A 22,442-nucleotide genomic window follows, 5' to 3' on the forward strand; every position below is an offset into this window, starting at 1 on the left:
AAGGGGAAATTCACATATTTCTTTCAGCCTTTTTCTTTAGTTTTTTATGTCCCTGCTGCCCCTTGTAACTCCAAAGTAAGTCCATGAATACAGATTTCTTGTAGATAAGTGAGAATATGGGGAACATGCACAGCTCTTTCACTGCCCATGTTGGTGAAATAGGGCTATGCCCATGAGTGAAAGACGAACACAGCATGCTTATGTTTCATAGAGTTATCTGCAGCCATGATGTGATGTGGCAGTAATTTGGTTTATATATAAATATGATCTTTGTACCAATATAAGAACCAAAATACAATTACTTTATTATTTACCTTTCCAAATATACTTTTTTAGTCATGTTCCCTACGACCATGGTATCTTGCTACGACGTCTTGAGGGTTTAGGAGTGGGAGGCACCGTTTTACGGTGGTTCTCCTACCTCTCGGGCCATTCGCAGACGGTGTTGGCAGGGGGGCAGAGGTCAACCCCTAGGCCCCTTAGTTGTGGGGTGCCTCAGGGGTCGGTACTCTCGCCTCTCCTGTTCAACATCTATATGAAGCCGCTAGGTGAGATCATCCATGGCTTCGGGGTAAGGTATCATCAATAAGCTGATGATACCCAGCTTTTCATCTCCACCCCGAACCAACCCAGTGATGCCCTCGATGTGATGTCCCGTTGCCTGGAAGCGGTACAGATTTGGATGGGGCTCAACCCGGCCAAGACTGAGTGGCTTTACATACCGGCATCTCGTTTACTCCAAGAGGTTCCATCTTTGGTTATGGGAGGAGAGATGTTACCTCCCGTTGATAGGGCACACAATCTAGGCGTCCTCCTGGATTCACGACTCAGTTTTGAAGATCATATTGGAGTCGTGGCCAGGGGGGCATTTGCCCAGGTTCGCCTGGTACACCAGTTGCACCCCTTTCTGGACCGAGATGCCCTACGTACAGTCACCCACGCACTCGTTACCTCCCGTATAGATTACTGCAATGCTCTCTACATGGTGCTGCCCTTGAAGACCACCCGGAGGCTTCAGCTGGTGTAGAATGCGGCCGCGCGGGTAGTGATGGGAGCACCCCGATACTCCCATATTACACCCCTCCTGCGTGAGCTGCATTGGTTACCGGTTGTCCTCCGGGTGAGATTTAAGGTGCTGGTACTTACCTTTAAAGCCCTACATGGCTTAGGCCCGGGATGCTTGCAGGACCATCTGCTGCCGGGAACGACTTCCCATCACCCAGTGCGCTCACACAGAGAGGGCCTCCTCAGGGTACCGTCGGCTAGACAATGTCGGCTGGCGACACCCAGGGGGAGGGCCTTCTCTGTGGGAGCGCCAGCCCTATGGAACCAGCTCCCCCCTGAGCGTTGGATGGCTCTAGATCTCCGGTCCTTTCGCCGCGGCCTCAAAACACTCCTTTTTCCATCAGGCTGACCTGGACTGACGGGGATTTTAATTATGGTCATATTTTCATGCAGAAAAACAAGGCACTATAAATATTAACATCAATAATAATATTACCATTTACAATCAAACTCATTTTAACAGACCTAGTGCTAAGTCAGAATTTAACTTGAAAAGCACCCTATTTCAAAAGTGCTTCAAATTTAGTAATTAAACAAAAACCTGTGTTAGTTTCTTCAGCTTTTGTAACATACATTTATTATTTCTTAATCCATTTACGAACTAAGATGGTTTTTATTTTTTATAAAATTTCATAAAAAGGTGTGTATAAAATAGTGTATAAAAAGGTGAAAAGGTTGGAGCTATAGTAGGTTAGATGGGTGGGCAATTTGTAATGGAAGGTTGTGATATGTGCACACAGAAAAGTGGAAGTTTACCATTCATTTCTTTGGGCTGTACTTTTTGTGACCTCTGTCACTTCTTACTATTATGAGATTAGTCAAAGACAGGTAGGTGCTGCCATCTAGCTGGGCAAGACTAACTTACTTTCAAGTCATAGTTCTGCAGCTGTATTTATAGTCATGCCGGCCACATGACCACGGAGACGTCCTCGGACAAGCGCTGGCTCTTCGGCTTTGAAACGGAGATGAGCACCGGCCCCTAGAGTCAGAAACGACTAGCACGCATGTGCGGGGGAACCTTTACCTTTACCTTTTATCTGTGTTAATGATGTGTTATTAATACTATTAAATAGGTAATAAAATTTATAGCAGTTCATTTTTAAGTTATCAGTCACAGGCTACAATTTATCTTTAAGCAATTAGCAAACTTCCAAACTCTTAAAGAAACCCTGAAGTTATGATAGCATACTTTTGTTGCAAATTCTGCAACAGACACAAGAAAATCTTGAATGATTTGTATATATGATTACACTTACAAGTGGGCAAATAATTGTAAATCCCAGTAACCATAATTTTTCACAACCATTATGAAAAAGCTATCCTTGGCAGTTCCATGGTTATCCCAGCATGTAAAGCAAAGGATTCTCTCCTCTGTATAAGGGAATTATAAAAATATTTTATATAAATACATTATTCTTAATTATTTTTGTTACAGTGAGCATACTTGGAATACTTAGATTTATTTTAATATATAGAAGTATAACAGATTAAAGCCTGTCTGTAAAATTTGTACTGCCCAATGGAAAAAAAAGAGAAATGTTATGCCCAATTCATCTTTTCCTAAATAAATATGTATACAGTAATTGGAACTTCAAATAGCCATGGCTGATCATTGATAATATATTACCCATGTAGCCTTAGTAATAAAAGGATGGCTTATCCCTAGATTTAATTTTGATAATCAGGGTGTCCAAATGGTTGTTTCCTTGAAGGTTTGACTTTATTCATCTAGTCTTCTCTTTCCTTGAATATGCATTGGGAGAGCTAATTGCTGTAAGGATTTTCTGCTCCCTTGCATGACTGATCAAAAGCACAGCAAATACATTTCAGGCAGTCTCATTTTTTCTAGCCTCTGCCTGTAGGATGGAAGACTGGGAGGTATTATCATTATCCAAGAATTACAGTAGGTGTCTGTCCTATTGTTTCAGGACTACTGTGTCTATGAGGAGTTTAATACCTTTTATGTACTTCTCACTGGCATCACATATCAAGAAAACCAGCATGTCATAGTAATAATTTTATATTCATATCTAGTAAATCTTTTCAGATTTCAGTTGTTGTATTATTATGAGTTATATGTCAAGGGGCTGTGGAAAATAACATATCAGAGTTTTTAGACCCACCGTTATCTTTGATTAAAAGATTATTTTAATTAAAGGTAACTGTGGGTCTAAAAACTATAAACAAATACCAAGCTAATAATTTCATGGACTAAAAACAATTATGACAGAGACTGTATATCTGAAGCCACTTTCACATTATGACAATGTGTGAATGATTCCTTACTGGTTTAAAAAAATAATCAAGAAGAATTAAATAGGATTAGTTAAGAGTATTTCCCTCCAGTAAATTGACTCAAGCACTAAGAGAAGAATCAGTCAGGCAGTAAATGCATTTGGTTGGACCATCACAGCTTTGGCTACATTCCTTCAAGAACCAGAATGGAGAAAGTTAAATTCTGTAAACTCGATAATTAAATAATCTCATTGTTTGTGGTATCTGCAAGCAAAAACTTGACTACGTTCTTAAGAGTTTTGTGGCAAGTCAGCAGAAATATTGTGCATAATCAAATATTCTACCTAATACTTCATATTATTAAATATGAAATTGATTTAACTATTAATAAATAGAATGGGCTAGTCCAGGGGTCAGCAACCTGAAACAGTGAAAGAGCCACTCGGAACCGGTTCCCTCACAAAAGGAAAAACTGGGAGCCGCAAAAAAATGTGTGCGCATGCGTGTACATGCGCGCATGTGCAGAACAGGGTTTGACTGAAGAGTGGAGCCAAGGCGAGATATGCACCTCCCCTGCATATTTGAACCGATTGGTTGAACTTTTTTAGTCCCACTTTTTTTTTTTTTGGACTGCACATGGCAGAGGATTGGGAGCCGCAGGAGACGGCTGAAAGAGCCGCATGCGGCTCCGGAGCCACGGGTTGCAGACCTGTGGGCTAGTCCATAAATTGTAGATATCAGTTAATTGAATGGTTACAAATATTTGGACTTTCCTCAAGGACATATTTCACATGTATAAAATATTTTCAGGGCATGACTGTAGTTTTTGATGAAAAGAATCCAAAATAATGCTGGAAGGAGATAGTTATTAGTGTCATTTACAAGTGAATTCTAAGTATTTGGAAATAATTTATTATATGCAGTTATCTTCCATTCTGCTTCAGGTTTAGAACCAACCATGAACTCAGTAAGAAAGTATCTTCAGTTGCAATACTAGGAAAGGAGGAAGGCATTGCAGCAAAAACATCAGTTTTTAAATTTGCTGCTTTTTTCAACATAGGAATTAGAGACTTTAATTTGAAACCTACTTGGAAATGGATAACTCCAACTAAAATGAGCAAGCACTATACTTTTGTAATCGTCTCTAACAATTGCATTACACCCCTAGTAAACTGCTTGAGCCGCTATCCTATTCTGTACACAAATCATTGTTTTATCAGAATTTTACCAGGATAATATTTTTGGAGGCATGTAATATAAATCTTTATCAGACTTTTGCACAAAGCAGTTTGTGCAAAACAATGCTGTTTTCAAATAAAATATCCACATTAAATTGATTTGATCTTTCCTACTGTCAAAGATTCACAAAAATGCCTTTTTAAATTTGAATTTGCCAAATAATTCACATTTTCTTACAATTATTGCTTTCTCTTACTTGTGTACAAATCAAGATTAAACTAAATTTAAAATACTTACAAAGAAAACACTTAAGTGTTATGTTCTGTATAGTTTCTCATCACTTCTCATTTTTTCTTCCAGTACTTGCTAGAAATGAAAAGCTTAATTTTGCCTCCTGAGCACATTCTGAAGCGTGGGGACAGTGAAGCAGTAGCCTACGCATTTTTCCATCTTCAGCACTGGAAACGAATAGAAGGGGCCCTTAACTTGCTGCACTGCACATGGGAAGGCAGTAAGTATTCTTCTGTCAGTAGTACGAACTTATTTTTTTTACTAGTTTAACACAATACAATAACTTAATACAATAAAGTGTACTCTGACACATTATAGCAGGATCTTTGAATGGATCAATTTGTTTTAATGGTGGTAGACTACACTTTAAAGCCATAATCTGTTGGTGGCTTATAGTAAATGACAGCTTGATAGTAAATTAGAGTTTGCATTACAAACCTTAGTCGGAATTGATGTCAGCTTTAGAAGTTTTTTTTTCCCTAAGGAAAATAAGTATTTATAAATGTCTCTTCACTCACCATATTTCTCTTTTGAACAGATACTTATTAGTCTGCTTTTCCACATTTCTATTTTCAAAGCTTCTAAATAAAATGCATTTAAATAAAATGACATTTTTAAACTCCCCAAATTTCATTGAATGTAATCTTTTTTTAATGAGAAACTTAATTCAAACTTATTTTCATTGTAGACTTGTTAGAAATCTAGAAAAAGATGGATTATAAGAAATCTTAGAAATCTTAGATCACAAGCAGCCATGTTTGATAATATATTTTTGACTACATCCTATTGTTTTCAGAACACTTAGAGGAAAATGCTGATTTCTGGAGATGATTATTTTTGTAAATAAACTGTGTAGAATAGAATCAGAAACTTAATTTTAACATTATTTCACTAACAATTTCCAGACAGTCTTTGAAATTCTCACTTTTAAATTGTGGCAAAATCTAGTATGTAGAAACACAGAAATCATTTTTTACCATCCCACTGTGGCATACTTTTTCAAAATAGTTGCATAGCAAGTTATTGCTGTGTTTATACCATGTCATCCAACAAAGCTTTTCTAAGTGGAATAGAGTGCTTAATTCATCATTAGGCTATATAGAAGGCAAAGCCTCTGTATCAGGGGTGTCAAACTGCCGGCCCGCGGGCCGGAGCGTCACAGAGAAACCGCGCCCATCCCATTTTTGGCAATGGGAAAAAGTTCTGATACGTCGCGAGTTTGACGTGCCTGCTGTATATCAAAGTAACACAATATAGTTTGTAAGGTATTTTGAGGCTTCCTCCCCCACTTGCATGTCACTGTGAAGGCAGGTGTTGAAATTAAAGAGGTCAGAAGCATCTTGATTGCAGGTTTGTTCAAGAAAACCTAAGCATGTTTTCCTGTTATATCTATTTTGAAACCCTCATTTGTGTTTTTATGGCTGCTAGTCAAATCTCACTGTATTTTATATTGGGATTATTTTCAAAATTCTCATGGACAAGTTTCTTATCCTTGTAACCTTTTTACAGACTTTACACTGAGAAAAAACTTTACCAAGGTCCTATATATGAATTTGTAGAAATTATAAAGCAGTTTTCCATGATCTGATGCCAATCATTATTTTTACCTCTTTTTCAGCATTTAGAATGATTCCATATCCGTTAGAAAAGGGACATCTATTTTATCCCTATCCCAGTTGCACAGAGACAGCAGACAGAGAGTTATTACCAAGTAAGTGGGTTTTTTCATACATTTTTTCTTTATCTAAGGTGTAGCATTTGTATACTGTATTTCTATGCAAACACATTCAATATTTCAGCAGGTTTAAATATTGTTAGTTTTAAATGTGACTGAGGAAGGATAGCATTGATCTGCTATAGTATAATCTTTCTTTATGTTGAATTTGCAATGTGCAGCTCCCTTTCTACATTTTCTATATTGAAAATTTTACTTTATAAAGAATGGTGTGGAACCTTAGTTCCTTAAGCTGTTCTTGATCTTCTGACTTCCATTAGCAATGGCTTGAATAATCAGTCATCAGAAAAGTTAGAATTGTATACTAATAGCATTTGGAGTCCAACAACTTGTAAAATAATACATGAGAGTAACTTTCAATATTCCTTTATTTCCAAGATGTAAGAGTATTATGCGATAAATGTTCTGCATATTTGAAGTCCTCTTTTTGTTTCAGCTGAACAGAATAAAAGAACTCTCCTTTGATATATTCTTGATTGATAGCTTAGTTCAAGGGAATTACATTATGTATTGCTTGTTTTCATATCCTTGGATCAGAACAAGCATTTATTGAACAAAGTTTTCAAACTATAGGAATTGCAAATTTATCAGTGATCTTGTGGGTTTGATTATTTTAAAGCAGACATGTCAAACAACAAGGTCTGCGGGTGAGATACAGCCCGCGATTGACTGTTTGGCATGGAGACAGTGGGTGAGTTGCCCTCGCTGCCCTGGCCCCGACCTACCCAGCCTGGCGGCCCACAAGGCACACACACAGGAGGTGGTGAGCGTGCAGAGGCCAACGGTGTCCGGCAGCAGGGGCTGCGTAGCCTGCTGTAAATCCTGGGCCAGCCGTCCAGTGGCAGTGCTGCAGTGGCAGTGCTGCAGTGGCAGCACGTGGAGTCGGAGCATGTGATGCAGACCACCGGACACGCCTACTCCGTCCCATCTCTTTTTGGTTGGAGAGCACATCGCCACTGGTCATCTCAGCCCTCTCACAGGTCTTGCCCTTGGCCCGCGGGTGGAGAACATTCCCCTCGCTCGCCTCAGTAGTTGCCAGCTACTCACGGAGGTCCATTAGGCTGCCGCCCAGAGCTGTAAGCCTGCCCAGCACGTAGGACGTGAAGCGGTCAGCTAGGAAGCCCCGACTAGAGCACGCCCAGGGCCAGCAGGCAAAAGGCCACCCCGAGTGGGGAAAGCTAGATCTCCATCAGCACTATGGCTGCCCAGGCCTAGCAGAGATGGGAAGGCAGGCAATCCTGACTGGGACTGGGTGCCATGGCACTGATGGGTGATGGCTTTTCTTGCTTGGGGTGGCCTTTTCTTTGCTGGGCTTGGGCATGCTCTAGCACAGACATGTCAAACACAAGGCCCCGGGGCCGGATCCGGCCCGCGAAGTGGTTTCACGTGGCCCGTGAAGCCATCCTGAAAACAGTGAGGGAATGGCCCCCACTGCCTTGGCCCTGGCCCAGAGACCCTCCTTCTGCCAGAGACCCTCAGATGTGTCCCACTCCTGCCCAGGCCCCCATAGGCACCCTTGATGCGAATGATGTAGAGCTGGCCACACCCACCCAGTAGGCCACGCCCACCCAGTAGGCCATACCCACCCAGCCCCCTAAGGGCAACCGCAATGCTGATGCGGCCCTCAATGAAATTGAGTTTGACACCCCTGCTTTACCACCTCTACTTGAGCTTCCTATCCAGCCACCTCGCCTTCGTACTGGGCGGGCCTGCTGCTCTGGGCAACAGCAACAGCCTAATGGACCTGCATGAGCTGCTGTGGAACAGGCTCCACACGCAGGCCAAGGGCAAGAGGAGATGACCAGCAGCGACCTGCTCTCCAACCACAAGCAAAAACATATGGGACAGAGTAGGCGCATCCAGCGTCCCTCCACGTCTCCTACTTTTTTTCCCCTACTCCACCTGCTGCTGGAGGGCTGGCCCAGTATTTGCAGCAGGCTGCAGAGCCTCAGAGTGCACCGGTTGAGGGGCCAGCAGGCTGTGGCTGCTGATGGACACCTTCGGTTCCCATGCACTTGCTGGCCTCTGGGTGTGGGGGCTGATGGTGTCAGGCAGCAGCTGTCCCGGCTCTTGCCTCACCTTGCCCCACCTCCCCTAACCCACAGGTGCCCCCCATGAGCAACATTGAAGTGTCCAAGCCCCCCGAGTCAGCCATGACCACCACTGCCATGCCCACCCAATGAGCCATTCCCACCTGGCCCCCCTGAGGGCACCACAATGCTGATGCGGCCCTCAATGAAAATGAGTTTGACACTCCTGTTTTAAAGGATCTGGGTTAATAGCAAGGCATTTTCAGTTAGCTTCTACTGACAATCTAAACACACATGAATAGTATAGAATGATATACAAAGATTCTATCCCCATTTTTTGAGAGGCAAGAAGGAAATAAAAAGTAATAACTAAAAGAGTTGGAGATAGGAGATAATAAAAAATAAAATTAAACTAAAATTAATCTGTTAAATACCAACATAGCTCATTATTTATTTTATTTTATTTTATCTTTTATTACATTTATATCCCGCCCTTCTCCGAAGACTCAGGGCGGCTTATACCTTTATCATTTCAAACCATCCTTGATTTCAACATGCTGCTGCTTATATTGCCTTTCCCTCCTTAAATTCTTATATTTTTCTTTCAGAACACCTTGCTAAATCCATCCAGCTATGACTTTCTTTGTCCTTTCCTCTCTATTACACACAGACACAGACACAGACACACACACACACAGAGAGAGAGAGAGAGAGATTGCAATTCATTCCCCTCTCTCTCTCTCTCTCTCTCTCTCTCTCTCTCTCTCTCTCTCTCTCTCTCTGTATTCCTTCTTGTGACCATGCCATCTCAGCATACTTATTTTGTATAAGTCAGTCACTTTTGTATGCACATTCATTGACTGCCTATTTCTTGTTCTTTTTTGTTTTACTGCATCCATTTCTTTAGCAACCCCTTCTCACTTATTTCAACTTATTTCTATGTTTTTCTGACATTTCCAACTCTCTTTTTCATATACTTTACTTCAAGCACAAAGATCACTGGACCTTTTCTTGTTTTTAGAAGATTCCACATTTTCAACAATTATGTTAAAATATGTCTCTTCAAATTCAGTTCTTTATTCCTTTATACCAGGGGTGTCAAACTTTTGGCCCACGGGCTGGATGCATCACCAGGAAACTGCGACCACCCTATTGCTGGCAATGGGGAAAAAGCTCCAATACGTTGTGCGACATCACATGATGTTGCGAGTTTGACTTGTCTGCTTTATACCATATGCACCTATGAAGTCCATTGGCTAAACTTATTCCTTCTATAATTAGTGTTCTGTATCCTCCATAGACAATTTACTCAGTAATATAATTTAAGGTTATGTAAGTCCATGTCTTTCTTTTGAGTCTTACAATATTTTGAATCTTACAAGCAATACATAATGTACTATCCTGGAACTAAGCAAACAATGAGGAATGTATGAAAGGAAGAAATGGAACCATGAATAGTAGATATTGACTCCACTCCTCACAGTTTTGTCAACTATAGATTTTACATAATCCTTTTTAATCACATAAAAATTAGACGGTTACCCTCTTTATACAAATACTATATGCAGTATTTCATGCTAACTATAGTGCCATTATGCTGTTCAGTTAAGTAGTCCTTGACTAATGACCCCAATTGGGATCAGAATTTCCATTGCTAGGCAAGTTAGTTGATAATGGATTTGAAGATAATATCCTTAAAAAGTTCTTACATATAATTCCTAAAATGCATATTGTTTGTTTGCAGCACTGTGGTTCTATTCCAGTTTATCATAAACATGAATTTAAACCCTTGCTAGGTTTGTAAAGATTGACTGATGGTGTTAGGCAGTGTGAAAGTATGTTACTAATTTTTCTGTTGCCAAAGGTGTAAAGTTTTCACATAATGTAAAGCATTATAAAGCATTGTTTCATAGTAGTTGGTGTTGAAGTTCTATGAAATGGTAACTTAGGCAGTCTTGTTTTTTTAAATAAAGTATAAGGAATGCTTATAACTAAAGCCAAGGAACACATCTGCCATAGAAAGATGTTATTTGGTAAAGATTAAATCTTAAAAAGCTGTACTTAAAAATTAATTAAAATGTTCCCCAGACTGCTTTAAATTACTCATTTCTCACTCATGCAGGATATTGCACAAGGAATACTTTGGCTAGTGGATAATTCTAAGTAAGCTTCCATTACAATTATACTCCTATGCATGCAGACATTTCAACACAGTAACTCATGCATTCCTGCTCATTTTATTTATGATCAGCTTTGTATTTAAACATAATATGTTTCAATGCCAAGATTAAATGTTAGGGAGTTTTCAGATTAATGATCTACTCATGCGCGCACGCGCGCACACACACACACACACACACACACACACACACACACACACACACCCCAGAGACACAAAGACCATATTCAACAGGCACCAGCTCTGCTCCCTTTAGGAAAACTATTAAGTCCACTTGAATTGGAATATCTTTTTGGCTGTTTTGTTACGTTGTTTGAGCATTTTATATTTTGTATTCATATTTTGTATGTTTTATATTTTGTATTGACATATTGTACGTATTTAATGTTATGGGGGATAGTGGTTCTTTGGTTTATTGTTTGATTTTTATGCTATAAGCTTAGGGTCACATTGTTTGAGTTAGATACCCTTATAAATTTCATAAACAAACAAACAAATAGATGGACTGTTGCCGAACAAAACTTCTATTTTGTAGTCTCTTCTTCTCAAAGGTAGATGATTACCAATGCAAGAGTCTGCTCAATGGAGCTACAATGCATTATAAAATTAGATCAGACTGACAGAGCAGTTTTATGTTACTTGCAGTAGCCTATTCATTTTTTAATAAACAATATATTAATTAAAAATGTAATATTAGTACTGCTTACATTTTTACCTGAAAAAGAAAGATTCTTTTTTTTAAAAAATGTATTGGAAATCTCTATTTGGATGGAATAATATAAGATACAAAATTATTGTTAGTTTAAAGTAGAGAGACTTAAAAAAGAAGTTCAGAAATTTATACTGACTTCCATCTGTAATAATATAAAAGAAAAACCTGGTGATTTTTAAATCACTTTTGAACTGAAGATCTCGGAACAACATATATAAATAAAATAAAGTATAATTGTGACATTAAAACCCAATTTTAACATCTAGTTACTGTATTAAATTCAACTTTAATAATAAACATTAAATGAATTGCAATGCAATTAGAGTTTAAAGCTATAAAAATAAAATAAAAATCAGTATTAAAAATAAGAAAATAAATGAAGGATAGGTATTATTTATAACATGATAATATTACCGTATAACTGTTTTTTCTAACTCAGTAGATAGCTGCATTGACACAATATATAGTCATAGCAATTGAAATATTTTACAAATATTTAAACTGCCCTGGCATGTTCTTCATGTGTAATTTAGAAAAAGTTTAGGAAAGGTAGAAAGGATACTCACAACCTTTTTTTAGAGCCCTCTTTCAGCTTGTTGACTTTATGCAGTTTGACTGATAAAATTTATTCCTGCTCTTAACCAACCCCTTTAGAAATCTTTATTTAGACCAAACTTTACCAACAATGGTTGGTCTTTAATTCCTATGTTTATTTAAAATGAAATTTAAGAATACAATTATACTTGTCGTTATAGTAGAAAAGGCTCCAGTATGATTTAGCGAAAAAAAATATGGTAACATAAAATCATTTTAAATTTCTAATTCATCAAATAATTGGTTTTCTTTATTTATTTATTTATTTCAGCATTTCATGATGTATCTGTGTATCCCCAGAAAGATCTTCCTTTTTTCATCCATTTTACAGCAGGGCTATGTTCTTTCACAGCAATGTTAGCCCTCCTCACACATCAGTTTCCTGAACTCATGGTCATTTTTGCTAAAGCTGTAAGTATTGTCTCTACTCCAGGGTTTACTTAAGATGTTTGTGAGGCATGCAGAAATTGAATGAAATTGAGAACTTCAGCTGCAGACCTTTACTCAGAGCTACAGACATCTAAAAATCTGATTCAGCATTGATTGTGGTTGCTCACCTCCCTTTTAAAGAAAGATTTATTAAAGATCAGATAAAAATATTAAGGTTCATTTAGGCCGTCTTAAATTAAGCAGTGTTTAATGTGTCACAATTTTTGAATTTTAAAGTTGGGAAGCTTATGCCATTTCAAATAAAGTTTTTGTAACTTAGGATTTGTTAATAATGTTTACTTCGTCAGCATGAAAATATTTAGACTGTAAGCTCTCTGGGCAAGAAGAAACTTTCCATCAGTATCCCTTCCTGTTATTAGACAAATATATTATAATAAATAATTGTATCTTTTTCTCCTTGACATTCATTGCCTACTAAATAAACTTTTGGGGGGAACTGAATGGAATTTGTAATATAGTGCTATGACCTAGATGTTATTACCACAAATTCAAGTCTATCTGCAAGTCTTTTCATCTTCCCCAAGTACAATATAATGTAATAGACTGATCGATATAGTGAAGTTGGAACCATGCAGAATTTTTCTATTTTTTACTTGTATTTTCAGAATATATATTTATTGAAATTTGGAAATAAAATTCAAATTGTTTGTACAATTGGTTAAATCTGAAATTATGTACCGTTTCGTGTTCTGTTGGTAATCTTGACACTTGTTAACTTGAAGAGAGAAAAAGAGAATTTGTTTCACCTGTCATCCAACTCCAACTCATTGCATCGCTTTAGACTCAACTTTTTGGTAGATTCAGAGTTTCATTTATATTTAATTTCTAAATACTTTTTACCAAACTTTATCGTTTTCTATTATTGTAAAACTGCTGTCCCAACTATATCCAAACCAGTGAGAAATAGTGGACTTCAATGAGTTTTTAAATAAGAGCCCCCCAAAAAAGGATTGAACTAACTAGGAAAATAGAATTAGTATTCCGAACTATGAACATCCTGCATAATCTTGAATCTGGTGGCAGGAAAATCACTTTAATTTAAAAGAAACAAGAAAATATTGTTGTAAGTATCTAATAATAAATGTTATGTCCTTAGATTATATTGATAGACTTGGACTTGTCCTCGAGTTATTTCCCTTTAATAAAATTCAAAATTATCTTTCATGATATCCATTTTATGGCACCAACTTGAATCTAAAATAGTACATATTATTGTTAGTAAAATAATATACAATTCACTCTAGTAGTGTTTAGTTTCTGTTCCATGATGGGTTTTGATGACATTAAATGGTAGTTTTTATTAAAAATTCACCCCCTAAGCATACTTTAATTATCATACAAATTGAAGAATTTCATATTAGTAAATGGTACCATAAAATAAAACATAAAATTAACAAAAAGGAACTAGGTGGAGATATAAGCTAAAAAAGAAAGAAAGAATGGGTCCCTCAGCAAGTAGTCAGATAATGTAATGAATAAAGTGTTGAAACTGAACAGAAGTGCTAGTTTATGAATCAAAGTCTCATGTAATCAGTATTTTATTTTAATTAGTCATTGCTAATATACGTTTGTATGATAAATAAATCTAGTTAGCACCAAATTTAAAAATTATTGTAGGAAAATGTTGATTTGTTGATGGGAAGAAAGAGCAAAAAGATGTATCAGTCAAATCGTAAAATAAGATAAAATGTTACATTAAGCAACAAATAATTGCTTATTTGCTTTCTTCCACTTGTGTGTTCTTCCACAAGTCTGCTCCAGAGGGCGCCCCCAACTTTAAAAATTAGTTCAGTATTATGTTCATCCATTAAATTAATGGATGGGTACATTCAGTACTTTTAACAAATAGCATATTTTATTTATTCATTTACGGTATTTTAATTCCATTTATATCCCGCCCTTCTCCGAAGACTCAGGGCGGCTTACAAGCTTAGCAGTAGCCTTCATTCTATGTATATACCTGCTTATTAGGGCTTTCACACACACCCCAAGCGGCATTATTACAAAGTCAGCTTATTGCCCCCAACAATCTGGGTTCTATACTAATAATGATAATTATTAGTATAGAAAGCTTGAAGCTTGAAGTGATTTATGTTTGCTTTTAGATAGCTTATTTTATATGTGAATGACATTCAAAGTTCTACTTGTTAAACAAGCTTTTTCAGTGAAATTGATGCTTAAAACATCACTGAACAATGTTTGAACTGGCAAAAGAGACAGCAGGAAGGCCTCTTTGAAATTTCTATTTAATTTCAGTTTTATCATTTCCCATGTTTTTTATAATTATAACAAAGTGATTTGTTATAAAATGGGAGGGAATTAGTCATCTTCTTTCCCCTTCTTTAAATTAGTTTTCAGTAAAGAAAAATGATTCAATGAGGTCCTATGCATACAGATTTAGAATTAAAAGCAGTTAACTTCTGGATGAATTTTAGGATTGCAGCTTTCATTTTTAACATGTAAACTGATTTAATTCATTTGTCCTGCTCACTCTGACACTGGAGTCTTGCTCTGGAATTGGAAAATCATGTGTGATTAGTACTGCTGTCATTGAAGTAATGACTTTTGTTGTTATCTAAACATTTAACATTTCTGAGAAAAGAACATACTCTATTATTTATAATTACTTAATCACCACCACCTGTATGAAAGAAAAGGACTCTGAGCTTCCCTTACTTGCCTCAGATCCTGCCCATCTAGCAATTTGAAAGCATGAAAATGCGAATAGAAAAATAGGTACCGCTTTGGTCGGAAGGTAACAGCATTCTATGGGCCTCAGCATATAATTATGCTGGCCATATGACCATGAAAATGTCTTTGGACAAGCTGGCTACTTCAGCTAAGAAATGGAGATGAGCACGCCTTCCCCTCTGACATGACTGGACAGGGGAAACCTTTACTTTTACACTTAAAAATATTTAATTCTGGGTTAATTGATACAGTGTAGGCTTTTTATTGTCTATTCAGAAGTAAGGGTAATTACAGTTTAAAAATACTAAGTCTGATAAGGCTATGGATACAATTATTTCTCATGATTAGTGGATCTATATAAAATAAATTACATCACTGAAGCTATAAGAAATGCATCTTAATGTGATTCTGTGTATCTTTAACAAAATATTTACTAAATTCTAGTGTTTTATAGAAAAAATATATTTAGCAAAAAAAAAGGGCGGGGGAACTCATCAAATTTGCAGATGATGCCAAACTGGCAGGAGTAGCCAACAGCCCAGAAGACAAACTGAGGATACCAAAAGATCTGGACAAATTTGAACAATGGGCCCTATCCAACAAAATGAGTTTCACTGTGGAGGAAAGCAAAATTTTGCATTTAGGTAGGAAAAATCAAAGGTACAAGTACAGATTGGGCAATATCTGGCTTAAAAACAGCAACTGTGAGAGGGACCTTGGAGTTCTACTGGACACTTAACCATGAGCCAGCAGTGTGCAGTAGCAGCCAAAAAAGCTAATACAATCCTAGGTTGTATAAACAGAGGCATAGAATCAAGATCACGAGAGGTATTAGTACCACTTTATAAACCCTAGTAAGACCACACCTGGAATACTGCAGCCAATCTTGGTCACCATATCACAAAAAAGATGTTGAGAGTTTGGAAAAAATTCAGAGAAGAGCAACTAAGATGATCAAAGGCCTGGAGTCTAAAACATATGAAGAATGGCTGCAGGACTTGGGTTTGGCTAGTCTAAAGAAATAGGGGAGACATGATAGCAGTAGTCCAGTATTTGAGGGGCTGCCACAAAGAAGAGGGGGTAATGTTATTCACCGAAGCACCAGAGGGCAGGATAAGAAACTGGGTGGAAACTGATCAAAGAGAGAAGCGACCTGGAATTAAAGAGAAACTTCCTGACAGTGAGGACAATTAAACAGTGGAATAGGTTGCCCCCAGAAATTGGCACTCCATCACCGGAGATTTTTAAAAAGAGACTAGACAGTGACTTATCTGAGATGGTATAGGTTCTCCTGCTTGAGCAGAGGGCTGGACTAGAAGACCTTCAAGGTCCCTTCAAGTTCTATTCAAAATCAGTAAACATTAAAATAACCCAGTCATAACCTATTGTATCACTTTGCCGCTAGATATTGATTGTTTTGGGTGGAAGAAATTAAGTGGAATGGAAAAAATAATGGAATATCATGGGTGGTATATTGAATAGGTATTGGAGAGTCTTAATAATCTTGTCTTTTAGCAAGACTCTTAAAAATATATAGACATATCCATGAGGTTAACATTATTTAACTGGAATAAAATCTTAAATTGGCATTTTATCTAATTTTCTCATGTCATTTCATAATTTGGATGTCAGTTAAAATACATAGGTTGCACCTATCTTAAAATAATCCTGTGCTTTTAAGTCTCTTTAATGCCAGTTAAAATGGTGCACTGTCTTGGGAAAGTATTATGGCAGGGGTGTCAAACTCAATTTCATTGAGGGCCACATCAGTATTGCGGTTGCCCTTAAGGGGCCGAGTGGGTATGGCCAGGGTGGGCATGGCCTACTGGGTGGGCATGGCTAGAGTGCATATGGCCTACTGGGTGGGCATGGCCAGCTCTACATCGTTCGTATCAAGGGTGCCTATGGGGGCCTGGGCAGGAGTGGGACAGATCTGAGGGTCTCTGGCAGGAGGAGGGTCTCTGGGCCAGGGCCAAGGTAGTGGGGGCCGTTCCCTCACTGTTTCCAGGATGGCTTTGCGGGCCACATGAAACCACTTTGCGGGCCGGATCTGGCCCCTGCGCCTTGTGTTTGACATGTCTGTATTATGGCTATTTTGAGGCTATGAGGAGACCTAGAATCACAGCAGTTGGTGTACTGTGTGTCTGAACTGCCTTTTTCAGTCACAAAAGTATGGTCTGTTGATAATTAACTTTTGTGATGGTGCAAAAATTAGTTTATGGACTTAGTGTTTTAGATCAAATCTTTGAAATGTGCCCCAAAGGCACTGCTATTTGTAAGAGGTGTGCTAAAAAGGTGTTCCTTTTGGTATAGTGCGTTACTAGGCTTCACATAATTCTGTTTACCCTGATGTTATAGAATGAATGCATTCATTTTCCAATCTTCTAAAAGGTTAAGGTTGGTTTTGTCTTTACGCATTTTAAATGTAGAAGATCTTGAGCAGTTGAATAACTGTTGTTGGAGCTATGTTGAACTTTTAACACACACTGGGAGTTATTTAAAAAGATCCAGCTAGACATTTTTAATCTCTGAAGCGAAATTAAATATTAAGACAACCATGAGATTGATTGATTGATTGATTGATTGATTGATTGATTTGTAAATAAATAAAATGTATAGGGCCACCCATCTTAAGCAACTCTGCTTAAGCAAAAACATAGTGGCTTACAACAACCATAAAACTAATAAACAAAAATCATAAAAACAAACAAAAACCCTGCACTGTAATTGTCCCCCTTGGGACATCCCGTACCTTGCTCAGCCTTTTTTTTTTGCTTCCTTATTTATTTTCATGCTATGGCCTGTGTTTCATATAAAACAGATTTAATATGGATTCCAGATTATTTGGCTATTGACCTGGACATTAAATAGACTTTATAATTCATAAAAGTGAGCTTGCGCGCCCCCCAATTATTAGATAAAAACTGTTCTGGTTGAATGTGATGAATTTGATTGCTGCCCATTTTCCAAGAAATGAAATGTGGCTTTTAGCCACCAACCTAATTCCCAGTGTACTAGAATGTTTGTGAACTGTTTTGAATTTTCAATATTTCTGTCTAAATATGACCTAAAACATGATCTGTTGTCCACATGTCCTAAAATTAAATAAATAAAGCCTAATTAAACAAAGACATTATACTTGTTCATTGTTTTATTGAGGAAAATGATCCAAAACTGAATAATTGTGTGTGGCAAAAGTATGTGGACCTTTGCTTTCAGTAACTGACGTGACCCCCTGGGCTGCAACTAAACATTTCTGACAACTGATAATCAGTTCTAAATGTTAGCCCATTCCTCCTTACAGAACAGCTTCAATTAAGAAATCTTGGTTGGCTTCCTGATACAAACTGCTTGCTTCAGGTACTTCCACAAGGATTTAATTTCTAAAATTAAGGTCAGGACTTTGACTTGACCACTCCCAAACATTAACTTTCTTCTGCTTTAACCATTTGTTGGTTGTATGGCTCGCATACTTTTGCCACACTTAAATGTGTAGCTTGGATCATTTTCTTTAATAAATAAATGAACAAGTATGTTTTTGACTTTTGTTTAATTACATGGTTTAGGCCATGGGTCGGCAACCTGCGGCTCCGGAGCTGCATGCGGCTCTTTGAGCCATCTCCTGCGGCTCCCAGCCGCCCGGTGCGCGTGCACCTCTTCGAACAGGCATTGGTGCGCGCACACCTCTCCAAATGGAGAGTGGCACCGCCCATTCTGAGAGGTGCACGCGCACCTTTCCGAAGGGCGGAGGTGTGCGCGCACCTCTCCAAGCCGCCGCCGTCCCGTCCGCAGACCTGCCGCGTTCGTCAAACATTGACGAACACGGCAGCTGTGCAAACGGGATGGCGGCGGTTTGGAGAGTGCGCGCGCACCTCTCCCAAGCCGCCGCCGTCCGGAGACCTGCCGACAGATGGCGGCGGCTTGGGAGAGGTGCGCGCACACTCGCCAAACCACCGCCATCCCGTCCGGAGACCTGCCGCGTTCGTCAAACATTGACGAACATGGCAGCTGTGCAAACGGGATGGCGGCGGTTTGGAGAGTGCGTGCACACCTCTCCAAGCTGTCCCGTCCCGTCCGGAGACCTGCCGCGTTCATCAAACATTGATGAACATGGCAGCTGTGCAAACGGGATGGCGGCGGCTTGGGAAAGGTGCGCGTGCACTCGCCAAACCGCCGCCATCCCGTCCGGAGACCTGCCGCGTTCGTCAAACATTGATGAACACGGCAGCTGTGCAAACGGGATGGCGGCGGTTTGGAGAGTGCACGCGTAGCTTTCCAAACCGTCCCGTCCCGTCCGGAGACCTGCCGCGTTCATCAAACATTGACGAAAATGGCAGCTGTGCAAACGGGATGGCGGCGGTTTGGAGAGTGCGCGCGCACCTCTCCAAGCCATCCCGTCCCGAGACCTGTTGCGTTCGTCAAACATTGTCGAACACGGCCGCTGTGCAAACGGGATGGCAGCGGCTTGGGAGAGGTGCGTGCGCACTCACCAAACCGCCGCCATCCCGTCCGGAGACCTGCCGCTTTCGTCAAACATTGACGAACACGGCAGCTGTGCAAACGGGACGGCAGCGGCTTTCTGATGTCTCCGGCTGGAATCGCACCCATTAGCAGCAGCGCCAGGAGTGTCCGCCGGGGCAAACGAGGGGAAGGGCGGCTCCCCCAGCCTCGCAGATCCTCGGGAGCGGCAAGGACCGGGTTTCTGCTCGGAGGGAGGGGGGAGCACAGCTCGCACGGTCCGGCTTCGTCCTCTGGCCCGGCCCAAACGCCGCCTCTCTCGCCCCCTGCGCCGGGGCCAGGGGCCAGACTGGGCACGCGAGGTGTTCCCCTCCCACAGGGCAGCCGCGAAGCAGACAAAGAAGGGAGGGACGTGCTCCCTCCTTCTGCCCCCCTCCAGAAAAGCGGGCAGGGGGCGGGCTTCCTGGCCAGGCTTCTTTGGGATGCTGGCGCCTGAACAGAGGGCGGGAGCCGCCCAAGGTGGGCTGCAGCAACTCACTTCTCTGCCCCCCCTCCAGGCAAGCAGGGCTTCGTCCCCCGCCTCTCCGGACCTGCCCGCGTCGCTCCAACCCTCCCACTTTTAAAAGCCGCTGTTCTTAGGACAAAAACCCCCGTCGCCCCCTCCCCCTGCGCACGCCGGCCTGGCCCCGTTTGACGAACGCGGCAGGTCTCCAGACGGGATGGCGCGCACCTCTCCAAAGGGGAGACCTGTCGCCGTGCAGGTGCCTCCCATTTTGCGCATGCGCAAAATCTTTTTTGCGCATGCACGTGAGTGGACGCACGCGCACGCACTTTTTGCGGCTCCCACTTTTTTGTTTGTGTGATGGAACCGGTTCTGAGTGGCTCTTTTCCTTTTTCCGGTTGCCGACCCCTGGTTTAGGCTATATTTATACAAAAATATTGAAAATTCAAGAGAGTTCATAAACTTTGAGACATCACTATAGATTCATGGCTGACAGGGAATTTGAATTCAATGGTATGTATGCTAGAACAATTTGATCATTGCAGACACAATTTCCCTCAAGGTTGTGTGTGAAAGAAACTCATAAGATTTTGTCTCTGTTTCTAAATTTTAAAGGTTGGTACATACTCAGTCTGTTCCAAGTTGCTCATGAATACAAATTGTATTAAAACAGTTGCCACTATGTCTCTTAGTTTAAAAACATTTTAAGTGGACATATTAGATAATCTCAGTTAGCTAATCAGTACCGTTATGGTGTATAATCTTATAAAAGAACAAAATTTAATAATATTTATTTAGTGGAATAGCAATGGTTTCAATGTTTTTACTGGGTCATATTTCCTTTGTTTCCTATACAGTCAGATTGCCAGACAAAACTGTAGCCAAACTGCAAAAACTTGTTGAGAAGCCAGAACCCACAGAGAATCTTTTAATAGCTGTAGTGTATGCACAATGGAATATGACAGCAAATAGCCCAGATTTGGCAGAGTTGCTCAGTGGAACTGAATGGAGTCCAGTGGGGTACAGAAATGTTGGCCAACTTTTGTTTCAGCTGGAAAGGGCTTTAGATTTTGAAGTTCTGCCTTCCAGAAGCTTTGGATGCCCCACTGGGAAGTAGGGTTACTATAACTGAACTGCATGGTTGTTTAATATGAAGAGGGAAAAACCAGTAGTGTGTCTTAGAGTTCTGTATTACAAAACAAGTGAATCTGCAGTAGATTTATATGCTATGAAAATCTATACATGGAATACTGTCTTTGTACAACAGTCTTCATCTTAATGTAGCCTTATTATAGATGCAAGTAGGATGAAACAGTTAAGGACCATCTGATATCTTTCTCCTTTCATCTTAGATGGTACTTCCTAAGAGCTGAAGTAACAGGGGTAGCTTTATTACGAAGCAATGCAAAACAGTTATTGATGACTGTTTCCAAGGTATGGAACATTTTCCTGTTGATAACTTGCATTTGCTTACGTTTAATTTTAAGAACCATCCCTAGTCTTGAATGCTAAGGGAAATGGATTTCTTTTATCCTATGAAATTTGCAGTCAATTAAAGTCAAGACTAAGAAGTAAAATCCATTATTTTGAGCAGTTTTAGGGTTGGTATAAGCCACAGGTTCATGAGAGAAATCAATTATAAAACTGTAAATTTGCTTTGATTGATAAATGTAGCTTTCAGTGACATTGTTCCTTTGGTTTACTTTATAAAGATTTTACCCACATCACAAATTAGAAAAATATAATTGTGTTTGGATTTCAGTGTTAGTATAGTATAATATGACTCTTAAACACCAAGGAATTTTATTTTGTGCAGCATACTTCAAATGGCTGGCTGTTCTAATGCACTTTTTAAAACCTAGTGTGAAGAGATGAGTGAGAGTGTGTGTGTGTGTTTATAATATATATATATATATATATATATATACATATATATATATATATATATATATATATATATATATATATATATATATATTTGTGTGTGTGTGTGTGTGTGTGTGTGTGTGTGTGTGTGTAAATTATTCAAATTGCTAATAAAGAATTTGGGAGGCTGAGATGATCATTTTGAACTTCTTATGTTCTCATCAGTCAGTCATACCCTTTTATCTGAGATTCGAACTTGGGCTGATTATATATTAGGCAGTTGTTTTAACTTCCTGAGCCACAGGTTCTTTCTCTCTTTTATTAGCTAGAAGGCAAGGGAAATATGTGTTAAGTATTTGTCAAGGCTTTTTGAATGCACCTTGCCAATTAACTCTTTTTCAAATCTCAGATAAAAGGGTATGACTGACTGATGAGAACATAAGAAGTTCGAAATG

The 22,442-nt window shown here is 39.4% G+C and overlaps 1 protein-coding gene across 1 annotated transcript in view; it reads left to right on the forward strand.

Annotated features, from left to right (window-relative positions):
* The window catches only part of ST7L (suppression of tumorigenicity 7 like), a 48,951-nt gene that overhangs the window by 21,108 nt on the left and 5,401 nt on the right, over nt 1-22,442 (forward strand). The window contains exons 12-14 of the mRNA XM_083357936.1: nt 4,840-4,990; nt 6,389-6,481; nt 12,292-12,431. Coding sequence (XP_083214062.1) covers nt 4,840-4,990; nt 6,389-6,481; nt 12,292-12,431 — 384 coding nt within the window. The remainder of the gene's footprint in view (nt 1-4,839; nt 4,991-6,388; nt 6,482-12,291; nt 12,432-22,442) is intronic.

The sequence above is a fragment of the Vipera ursinii genome (assembly GCF_947247035.1).
Source record: "Vipera ursinii genome assembly, chromosome: 3".
NCBI classification, from domain to species: Eukaryota; Metazoa; Chordata; class Lepidosauria; order Squamata; family Viperidae; genus Vipera; species Vipera ursinii.